The 11,473-nt window shown below is 43.9% G+C and overlaps 1 protein-coding gene across 1 annotated transcript; it reads left to right on the top strand.

The window, feature by feature from the left end:
- The first annotated feature begins 2,258 nt into the window (after positions 1–2,258).
- nt5e (5'-nucleotidase, ecto (CD73)) lies at positions 2,259–11,139 on the top strand. Its single transcript, XM_056363600.1, has 9 exons — positions 2,259–2,871; positions 5,043–5,265; positions 6,365–6,553; positions 8,813–9,010; positions 9,275–9,426; positions 9,615–9,723; positions 9,848–9,997; positions 10,098–10,298; positions 10,393–11,139. Exons 1-9 carry the CDS (start codon positions 2,500–2,502, stop codon positions 10,560–10,562), a joined length of 1,764 nt encoding a protein of 587 aa, XP_056219575.1. The 5' UTR covers positions 2,259–2,499; the 3' UTR covers positions 10,563–11,139.
- The last annotated feature ends 334 nt before the right edge of the window (positions 11,140–11,473 follow it).

Raw genomic sequence — 11,473 nt, 5'->3', positions numbered from 1 at the left:
CGAGCAGTTTATGAAAATGAGACTATAAAACCACAGTGGAGTTAAAAGTCTTATTTCCATGATGGTGTTCTGCGTTAATGTGGAATGTGAGGGTGAGGTGAGGGCGGCAGCTGACGTTACTCCACCAGGCGTGATCAACGTGTCACTGCTCTCAGTCGTGTGTTTGCAGAAATGAAACCACGGGACGGACCATGGTCGGTTTCCATGTTTCCTGCTGTGTGTAGTTTTGCAGCTGTGTGGGAGAGCGCTCTGCAGCTGCGAGAGTCACTTAAATATCGGCTACAGACGGCGGCGGTTGAAGTGAGATGCTGGAATTCTGACCTCCAGTCTGTTACCATCATGATGCAAACCAAACTCCCACTCATGACAAACACCCCCCCCCACACACACACACACACACACACACACACACACACACACACAAAAATCATGATGACCTTGGGTGTCTTCATTTGCAGGAGCTTGTGTTAAATGTCATTCTTACTCCCTTCACATTTAGCACAAACGCTCATTTGGACTCAAGGTTTTGTTTTTTTGGTCAAAGGTCAAGGACATGGTTTTTGCCTCGTGAACGCGATATCATAGTAAAGCCTTGAGGGAATTTCTTCAAATTTGGCACGAATGTCCACTTGGACAAACTGATTAGATCAGAGGTCAAAGGTCAGTGTGACCGCACTAAACACTTTTTAGTCATTACTCAAGACTTCACACAAATGGTTCGTATTTTATGATTCTGGATAAACAGGAATGGCAGACAACCGCAAGGCTGTAATTCTAGTTTACTGATCAATTGAAGATCATTCATCTGATCTAATTGATCTCTGACACAGCAGCTTTTAGGCTGTACTACACCTTTACCAAAACCCACCTGCTAACTGTCGCTAAAATGAGTAACATGAAGAAATCGGCATCTTTTTTTGGCCAAAACATAGAATCATAAAGAGATTCTGTGCTGAAAGGTTTTAATTATTATTAATTGCAGTGAATTTTAATTATAATGCCTAAAATGCCTACCACAGACAAACAGTCTCCCCGCTGTTCGTTCTAGTTACTGTAGTTACAGACACAGTCAAAAAGCCTGGGGGCTGTGGGAGCGTCCTGTTTGGAAGATGAACCTCCTCACCCTCCAGGTTCTCACATTTTAATTTCAGTTACCTTGTTGATGGCATCTGTGATCACTCTGAATTGCCTCATTGATGACGATGCTGTAGAATAACTTGCCCTCACAGAGCAGTTGTCTCAAAATCCTACACATACTGTCAGGTCAGTCTTTACTTATATAACCCAAGATCAACAACAGCAAATTTGCCTGAAGGGACTTTAACAATCTGTACAGCATTAAGACACACTCTGTACTGAAACCCTTGAAAAGGCACTAAGGATTCAGAGACGCCAAATTGGTTTTCCAGTCAGTCTTGGAGCAGTAGACGATGATCTGTGGTATCAACAGCTGCACTGGGATCAAGTGAAAGAGAAGCACAGACGTGGAATCTGAATCCCTAGAAAGCAGAAGAACATTTACGACTCTCGTAAGTGCAGTTTCGGTGAAGGTCTGAAAGCTGCCGAGCCAAAGCTCTGTCCCGTACATGTGAGCCGTAAAGGTCGAGCAGCTGCGAGAGAGTTTGGCCACAGTGGCAAAATGAAATCTGTTGTTGCTGATTAACGTAGAGAAATAAGCTGCTCTGTGCAGAGAGAGTACGGTTGTATTTCAGTTCACACTCGTTCCACTGGAGGTAGAAGCCTGCGCAGCTGCTCAGTAAACAAGGCTGCAGACCCAGAGTCTAAACAGAGCTGTGTTTAACTCACTGGTACAGTTTACAACGGGGGGGGGGGGAGAAACCGCTATCCTACGGGACAGAATCAGGTCCAGGGTCTGAGACCGCTGCAGAAACTCACACAAACTGGGTGAAACCAAAAGTATCATTAGAGGTTTCACTCACCAGGTGAGTCCTGAAGTCACCTGTAATTAGAGTCTCATCAGACTGAGATACAGTCATCTAAAGCTGAGTGAAGTCCAGGTGGTCTGTAGAGAGAGAGAGAGAGAGAGACATTCAGGTGGGTGGAGATGGTTTTAACAGTTTAGCAACAAGTTTGGGGGGTAAATTGAAAACAGACTTAAGTTTAAGGCCACCTCGTTCAATGCTCTGTGTGTGTGTGTGTGTGTGTGTGTGTGTGTGTGTGTGTGTGTGTGTGTGTGTGTGTGTGTGTGTGTGTGTGTGTGTGAGAATAAATATGCCCAAGAGTGAAAGGTGGTGGGAGAGATCAGAGAAGAAGAAGCCTATCACAATAAGTGAAATCCTCCCTCCTCCTCCCCCTCATCCTCCTCCTCCGTTCACTTTCCCTGAAGGCGCCTCCTGACGGAGTCTCAGTCCGCTCAGCATGTAGTGTCAGCGGGGTCGCATTTGTGTACAAGGAGACATTTATGGAGCATTAGGAGCAGAGACTGACCGGTCGTGTTTTTTCCTGCTCCACTGTTTTTGCGCGCAGCGGACCGGAGAGATGGAAGAGGTGCGCCCGGAGCAGAGCGCTCCTCCGCGGCTCTGCCTCTGCCGCCTCCTCCTCATCATCCTCCCGCTACTGCTGAGCTTCTCCGTGTCCAGCTCGGCCGCCTGGGACCTGGTCCTCCTCCACACCAACGACGTGCACGCCCGGGTGGAGGAGACCACCAAACACTCCGGGAAATGCGTCAAGAGCAGCCAGTGCTTCGCCGGCGTGGCACGGAGAGCCACGATGATCAAGAGGATCCGCAGCTCCGAGAGCAACGTGCTGCTGCTGGACGCCGGGGACCAGTTCCAGGGGACCGTCTGGTTCAATTACTACAAGGGCGCCGAGGCTGCGCACTTCATGAACAAACTGAGATATGATGCCATGGTAAGAAACACAGAGCTGTGTAAGAACTGCAGTTTGTTCAGGTTTATGTTTCATTTGAGACTAAAAGAGGTTAGAAACATTAGTCTGTACACACAATGGAAAAGTGTCAGGATTTCATTGTGTAATGTTTTATTGTAAGTTTATTAAGAGATACATAGATCTTTCTATGTATTTATAGATAGATAGATAGAAGTTGCTTTATTAATTTCCTCTAACATAACATTATTTTAAAGCTCCATATTTTCTTCTTCTTCTGTGTTTTATTTGAAGTGTTGATCCATAAGAAGATATATTTGTGGTTTCAAGAACCAAAAACCATCTCAGTGTAGTTTTACATCTCCTCTCTCAGGCTTCTCTCTGGAGCTCTAGTAACAACAGGTCGGTGAGCCAATCAGAAGAGAGGAGGCTCACTGATTGGCTGACTGGTTTCTGAGTGATGGAACAAAAATAAAGCAGATTTCAGGTAAAAACACTCAGAGAAACCAAATCCTGTAAAGGTTTGTATGGTGGGTCCAGGTGGGCGGGGCTTGATGACTGCTTGCTACAGGCTGTGTGCATTTCTCTGTGGCCTGAGGCTTTGATACTTTCACAGTATTGATATAGAACCTAGACATGATCGATCCTGCCTGATAGTGCAGCTCGCTGTTAATCATCAGAGACATGTTTCTATAGAAACGGTGATGATGAGTTAACAAACACAACAACAACAACCATCAGATAAAGAACAGAAAGGTCCCTGTTGATAGCCGAGGAATCAGACTGGACTCTGGGAAAGGCTGGAGTTGATTAATGGGTTTGGGTCCAAAGGTCTCAGACAGTTTTAATTAGCTTAATAGCAGTGACTCAAAAACAAGTGTTTTAGTGGATCGGCTCTGTTCGCTGTGGCTTTTCATCTTCCGGCCAGAATTACAGTGATTATAGTGACTGTGTGGAATGGAGATGGGAAGCAGACTCTTCTGTACGTGGAGAACATGACTCCTGTACGATGACTAAGTAAAGGAACCCTGTGATGTCTGTTTTCTTGGTGCTTAGATACAAGCCCTCTTCAGCAGAACTGATCCACGGACCAGACGGTGCAGCGAAGGTCCTAATGTTGTTGTGTAGACCTGTTTTTATTGAAGAATAGCACTTAAAATGCAGCAGTAACTTCACACAGCTCTGGTAACACTGGCCGTCACCAGTAAACCAACGCTGAACGCTGAAGTCAGAGCAGGAATGTGGGAGTGAAACGACTTGAAACCACAGAGGTTCAGTTAGTTATAAATGTACAGAGAGCTGAGTGTGTGTCAGATTTACTATGACACAGTCCAGGTCATATCTTTAGCCCTGTAGCCTGGTGATGTATTAGCTTGGAGAAACTTAAACAAAGAGCTCTGTTGCACTGTGAGGAGTTAATGGACCATTTCGCCTTTACACAGAAGTTAGCTTCAATTTTCCGGACCATCTGTTGCCTGCTGCTCATTTTCATCCTTCTACTGGGCGGCACTGGTCCATCTGTCCCCCCACATGTGATTCTTGGCTCCAAGCAGCATGGTGCGATTTATGTGGAGTTGTCTGGGTCTGAGAAAAAACATAAAACATCTGCAGCAGGTGGAGGATCTAGGACCATCGTCTCAACTACAGATTTGATCTTGTCTCTCTCTACTTTTGTCTGGGACACAACAAAATGTTGTATAGTATAGTTTTACATTACTAAACCTTTTATGAATTCAGATAAAACTATTTGGGTATGAAAATCACTTTAAAATTGAACTGTTCATGAGCTAAATCGAGACGAACCAGAGTCCATGTGTTATTGGGACTTTTAAAGCTCCTCCAGTCTAAAGGTCTGTGTCCATGTGTAGTGTGATTATAGATCAGCTCTAGCTTCTATATTAATACTGTGAAAGTATCAAAGCCTCAGTCCACAGAGAAATGCACACAGCCTGTATTCAGAAACTGAGCCTTAAAACCAGCCGTCAGGACCGACCTGTTGTTACTAGAGCTCCAGAGAGAGGAGATGTAAAACTACTAATATATCTTCTTGTGGATCAACACTTCTTCAAATAAAACACAGGAAACTGTAAAACATGGAGCTTTAAATCTAAAATAAATGTCCATATTCAGTAAAGAAGCTGAATGTCTCTTCCTGCAGCTGAATTCTTTGTTTGACATTTCTTTGTGTTTTTCAGGCTTTTGGGAATCACGAGTTCGACAACGGAGTGGAAGGACTCATGAAACCGTTCATGGAGAAGATCGAGTGTCCCGTTCTCAGTGCTAACATCAAACCAGACGAAACTCTGGCCGTGACGTTTGGAAGTTCTTACCACCCTTATAAGATACTTACAGTGGGTGATCAGAAGGTCGGCGTGGTGGGATACACGTCCCGCGAAACGCCCGCTCTGTCCGCACCGGGTGAGTGGAAGTGGCTGTTTAATGTCTTCATGTTTCTGTCTGTGACTTTTCTGTTTGTTTCTCACATTGTTTACATCCTCAACCGAAGGCATCCACACTGTAAACATCATGATATACACTCTCTCCCCTACATCTGTGGAACATCTGTACACCGCCGTCCTCTTGCCGGCCTCTCGTCAGCGAAGTTTAAAGAAAAGACACATTGAATACAAGGTTGTAGTAAAAAGTAAAACAAAGTTAAAGAAGATTCCTCCCTGAAGTCAGAGGCAAGAAGAGTCCAAAACAGAAACAGCTTATTTCCGGAGGGTTGGTGAGATGTAAAAATCTAAATGTACGTTTGAAACAGTTAAAACTATGAAGTCTGTCTCATTTTTTGCTTTTAATATTCAGTAATATGAAGTTAAATCCAGCCATTATCATGTTGTCTTCCTGCTGAGGAAACGTCGAGCAGCACTTTGTGGATGAAAATAGTGGAGATAGTGGAGGTGTTCGGAGGATGTGATTAGCAGGTCGCGTCCAAGGTGACAAAACAATGGCTTCTTAACAATTGGTGGAAACAATAAAAAATATCAATACCAGGAGGAAGTCCGTGTTAGTGAAGCGGGTTCATTGGCTGACAGATGAAGTCAGAGGTATTTTGACACCAACACACAAAAGCTGATACGAGGATTTGTGAGAAAAATACTTACTATAATAATATTATTCTATTTACTTTGTGTCATGTCTTAATTACGTTCTTAAAAAGTCCTTAAACTACTAAACTCCAGAACTTTTCCTTTGTTATGAAAAGCAAAGATGTGCTTTCTTGTTATTGATCAGACTGAATTCAGAATAAGTTGAAAATCCGACGTCTCTTTCACCACATCAATGTTTTACCTTAATTATATTTGATAATGTTTCACTTTTATTAAGCTGAAATAAGAATTTGAAGCCGTGGACAAAAAATTTTAACTCATTACGAGTCAATTAATTTAATGAACAAATATAAAAACGTATGAGCTTTTTGTTTGAGCATAATAAGCTTTAGCTTTAGCTTCAGGCTGCAGTCTATAAGATATATTTTTGTACTAACAGTGTTTCCGTACCTGCTGCTCCACAGGACCACACCTGAAGTTCGAGGACGAGGTGAAGGCCCTGCAGCCGCATGTGGACAAACTCCAGACGCTGGGCGTCAATAAGATCATCGCTCTGGGTCACTCTGGTTTCACCATGGACAAGGAGATCGCCGAGAAGGTCCGCGGCGTCGACGTGGTCATCGGCGGACACACCAACACTTTCCTCTATACAGGTGGGCAGGTGAATTCTCTTGCACCACATTCAGGATAAACCTTTTTTTTTGTCCCTCATTAGTGGTAAAGAGCAAGAAATAGTAGATTTTTCCCCTGATTTCATCTATAGTTCTTTAATGAGCATCGCAGCCTGGAGTCTTCATCCTCCAGAGTGTCGTACTCCAGAGTAAACATGCTGCAGACACGAGCCTGGTCTCCATAAATAGCTCTGTGCTGTTACATGTTTACAGCAGCTGCAGGAAGTGAGCTGCCGGTTTTGACCTCAGGCCACAGAAATGGCAGGAAAATGAAATGTTTTCCTTAAGACGGGATCAGGCTTTGTGTAAATCTGAGTGACTGGGAGCAAGTCAGGTTGGCACTTGTTTGGACGTTGGAGAGGAAGAGTCATTGAATCTGACAGTGATGCATTCAAGACCTCATGTGAAGGGGAAATTTTAGTTAAACTTGATCTGGGTTTATCACTTAATCCATCCACTCCTGTTACTGAGTCCGGGAAACCCTCTGAGGCTCACTGCACACTTCTCACACTGGATTTTACAAACTTGAAAATGATTCCTGGCGTGTTGCCATGGTTTTCTTTTTTTTTTCCAACATAATCTTCAGAATTTCCACTTGGTTTTTTTTCAATGTGCAAATGGAAAATGTGCAGAAAAGAGTATTTTTCACGTTTCCTGCTCATGACCCACGTTGGTGATGTAAACCTGCACTCCACTTTACCTTTGGCTGCACGTCTCCCTCGTGAGCATGAAGGTTTGTTTAGCATTGATAACGAAGTTTACATATTAAGCTCTGACCGCTCAGGTATTTCCCTCCCTTGAGATTATTCCGGTTTATTTCATTGTTGTGTTTCCACCAAAGTCCCAGAGAACTGGGAAAGCCGGCGGCTGCTGTTGATTAGCTCTTCCTTCATTTTGTTTGAAAACTTGTAGGAAACAACTTCTGCAGTCTGCAGGGTGTCGTCTCTGCACATGAGATTTCAGATTTCAATTTCAGGTGATAGTCATCAGCGAACTTAATGCATGACCACAGGGGTCGTTAATGATGTGTGTTACTTAACCTTGAAGTCATGGCAACAAACTTCTGTTTCATGATTCAGTGACTCTGCAAAGAACCTGACGAGAAGTAAACGACAACAAAAAAAAGAAAAACATCCGCTATAAGCTGCTGTGTGTCTCATCAGGCAGGAGAGGTTCATTAGTGATTAGTGAAGCAGTTTAAGAGCTGAGCTCCAAGAATCAGGGAGGAACCTGATGAGGAATGTGTGTGTCAAGTGAATGTGTCAAGAAAAAGTTTGTTTCCATGAAGTCAGTGAGTCAGTCCGTAGAGGAGTTCACTGCATGTTGGAACGAATCTCTAATTCCTCCTGAAACTGAACCGACCTGCTACAGCTGCAGGATAGTGGGAAAAAAAGTGACACTGCAACATTTTTGTTCTGCGATATATTTTATTCCATGTTCCTGGTCAACATCGTCCTTTTCTCCAGCAACGAAATAATTCAACACAACCGACGGTTTTCTTTTTTCCTTCAAATCTTCCTTTTCTGTGTTTGTCTCCTCTTCCTCACTCGTTTTGAAGCTGTGGTCGACGGCTAGCAGGGGGCGGGGCCTGCTTCGGTCGTTTGATGAACCGTGTTTCACTGTGCGTTTCCCTCACTAGCAACAAACTGTATCTAAACCCTTAAACCTGATGATAACTGTGACACACTTCTCCTGTAGATTAGTCGTGGAAAAATGAGAAGTCAAGCAGCGAAATCGTTGCGGTGTGATGTTTGAGTTCACTTCCTTTACTTGACGTTGCACATCCTGTCATGTGACTGTAGTGCATGCTCAATGCAGTCATGATGACAGGCTGTGAAGTCATCAGGAGCAACTTTTTCCTGTCGTGTGTCAGCGGGTTTATGGATGTTTATTCACAATGTAAGGCAGAGATAATGACACTGGACAGTGTCGGTCATACTGAGTCTTATCTCCAAGAAGATGCGCCATTTTTGATGCAAATTAGGCGCCATATCAGCGACCAAACTTACAGTGACTTCCTGTTGTTAGAGGACACCTGCGTGCACCTGCCCCTCCTCTGCGGTATCTTCCCTCTTTCCTGCACAATTAAACGCTGTCCATCAATAGAAAAATGAATCAATGACAAATTTGAGAATAGTTTTAAATAGTTTAAACTTTCTCTGGTTCCAGATTTTTCTAGAAAAATACTCAGTTAATCTGTAATGAACAAACCTACCTAAACCTCCACACTCCATTTTTCAGGAACACCTCCGTCCTCTGAAGTCCCTGCGGGTCCGTATCCCTTCATGGTGAGATCAGAAGACGGGCGGCAGGTTCCTGTCGTGCAGGCCTACGCTTTCGGAAAATATCTGGGTTATCTGAAGGTGACCTTTGACAACAATGGACATGTAGTGAAGTCGACAGGAAACCCCATCCTGCTGAACAGCAGCATCCCTCAGGGTAAAGGGAAATGTTTTTATAAAACTCTTATAACGGCTTTTTGTCACTTAGGTGTAAATATTCTGCACTTGCTCTTAAAAACACTCATTTTATTCTAATTTTAAAAAAGCCTTTAAAGGTATAAAAAGGGTTATTTTTTTTGTTTTTGTCCAGAAATGTTTGTGCAACAAAAGGTAGAAAGTGGAAAACCAGGCATTCACTGTATTTACATTAAAACATGTTATTACCTGCACTCCCTCTCAAACTGGATCGTGTCTGGTCCAGATCCGGAGGTTCTTGCTGATGTGGAGGAATGGAAGAAGAATCTGGCAAACTACTCGGCCAAGGTCGTGGGAAAAACTCAGGTCTTCCTGAAAGGTGATGCCGAGTGTCGTTTCCGGGAATGCAACCTGGGAAATCTGATCTGTGACGCCATGGTAGGTGATAAAGATCGTTAAAAGAACAAACCTGTGTCACACTGATGAGCTGTGAAGGGAAAGATGGGAAGTTTATGGCTTGGTGTTAAACCAAACTTGTAAGCAAATAAATTACTTGAGTAATGAGTTCTCCATCAGTTGTAGGTAGAACATAGAACACATGAAACACTCCTGTGTCCGTTCTCCAGGTCGCCAACAACATCAGATTCTCTGACGAGGTCCAGTGGAACCACGTCAGCGCCAGCATCTTCAACGGAGGAGGCGTCCGCGCATCCATTGATGAACGCACCAGGAACGGTGTGTGTATGTGTGTGTGTGTGTGTGTGTGTGTGTGTGTGTGTGTGTGTGTCTGGAAAAAGATTCAGTCCTCACACACAGTTCAAGGTCTGTTGAACTTAATATGCCGATGTGTCGTCCGTAGGCTCGATCACCATGGAGGACCTGATCTCCGTCTTACCCTTCGGAGGAACCTTCGACCTGGTGCAGCTGAAAGGCTCCACACTGAGGAAAGCCTTTGAACACTCAGTGAAACGATACGGCGGGAGCACCGGAGAATTCCTACAAGTGTCCGGTACCTGGGTTTTCTATACGTTCCCGACGCCCAGATACAAACTCACACAACAGTCCTGCAGAGAGTGAAGGTTGTAATGTTCTGACGTTTCCTCCAACAGGACTTCATGTAGAGTTTGACTTGTCCAAACCTCCGGGACATCGCGTGAAGAGTCTCAGCATCCTCTGCGTCGATTGTCGTGTCCCCGACTACGATCCCGTCGAGGATGAGAAGGTTTACAAAGTGGTGCTGCCGTCCTACCTGATGACCGGTGGAGACGGATTCTCCATGATCAAAAACGAGACGCTCAAACACAACAGCGGTGAGACTTCAGGAAATACACGGGATTTTGTTTGAGGTGTCGAGATCTCCCGCTTTTATTTTAACCTGCCTCGTAACGTTTCTTTTCCCTCCAGGCGATCTGGACATCACCGTTGTGTCCAACTACATCGTACAAAGAAAGGAGGTTTATCCGTCTGTTGAAGGACGCATCAAGATCCTCAACTCGGCTCCCGGACAGACCGCTTCGCTGGTTTTACTGTCACTGGCGCTGATCTGGGCTCTGTGTGGGAACATGTACGACTGAATCCACCCGGAAAACACAGAAGAGTCTGTTTTTATAAACTACATGTGAAGATGAAGCAGTACCAGCTCTGATGGATGTGATCCTACAGGACTGACAAAAATATCTGACCTTTTATTATCATTTTAAAACAGAAGGGAAACTCCAGCAGCCACACGTTTTAAAAACTCTTCCTGAAATCTGTTTGGACCAAGTTTGGACAAAACTTTTAAACTTTTTTTTTGTTAGTTTTAATCTAACGGCGACTAAAGCTGCAGCTCCACTAATGACCACTAAGACCTGTTCTGAGCTCAGCGGATTTCTCTCTCACTTTTTCCAACTTTTCACGTGTTTTTTGTTTTTTTGGCGTTGATTTTGAAAAAAAAAGATAAAATGCTCGTCTCAGTCAGTGTTGCAGGACTAGAGTCCAGGACTCAGACTCGAATCCTAAAACCCTGACTGAGACGCGGGACTCAGGACTTGCCTTGGACTCGAGCGCTGACTGTGTTCAGACTCAGAAGTTGGAGACTCAGACTCTTTGTTAGTTTTTTGTAAGATGCCGTAATAACTCAAAGCAAATAAACCTCCTTTGAAACAGTAACAGTTGTCATTTGTGTCTGATGTCGACCTTTTTATTTGTGTGTCGGCTCTTTGACTCGGACTTGAACACTTGGGACTCGAGACTCGACTCTGGTAGTAGTTTTAGCAGGATACTGAAGGTTTAAAGAAATCTCAGCAGCTGACCTGGTAATGTTGATCCTCTTAGATGAAGTTTTCTGATTGTTCTGTGCGATCAGGAGGTAAAAAATAATTCTCACAGTCTCACCACAAAGTCGACAGAAACAACTCAAATGTTTTTCTAAAGTCGTATAAATATCTTTTACTGTTTGTCGGATTTTTAGCCAATGAAGAATTTTTCAGCAAAAAACATGTGA

Source organism: Seriola aureovittata, chromosome 19 (assembly GCF_021018895.1).
Source record: "Seriola aureovittata isolate HTS-2021-v1 ecotype China chromosome 19, ASM2101889v1, whole genome shotgun sequence".
Taxonomy (NCBI): domain Eukaryota; kingdom Metazoa; phylum Chordata; class Actinopteri; order Carangiformes; family Carangidae; genus Seriola; species Seriola aureovittata.
This window is presented reverse-complemented; position numbering and strand designations above follow the sequence as displayed.

Coding starts and splice junctions, on each gene's coding strand:
- nt5e (XM_056363600.1), top strand. CDS start 2,500: ATGGAAGAGGTGCGCCCGGAGCAGAGCGCTCCTCCGCGGCTCTGCCTC. Junction 2,872..5,042: donor AACTGAGATATGATGCCATG/GTAAGAAACACA, acceptor TGTGTTTTTCAG/GCTTTTGGGAATCACGAGTT. Junction 6,554..8,812: donor CAACACTTTCCTCTATACAG/GTGGGCAGGTGA, acceptor TCCATTTTTCAG/GAACACCTCCGTCCTCTGAA.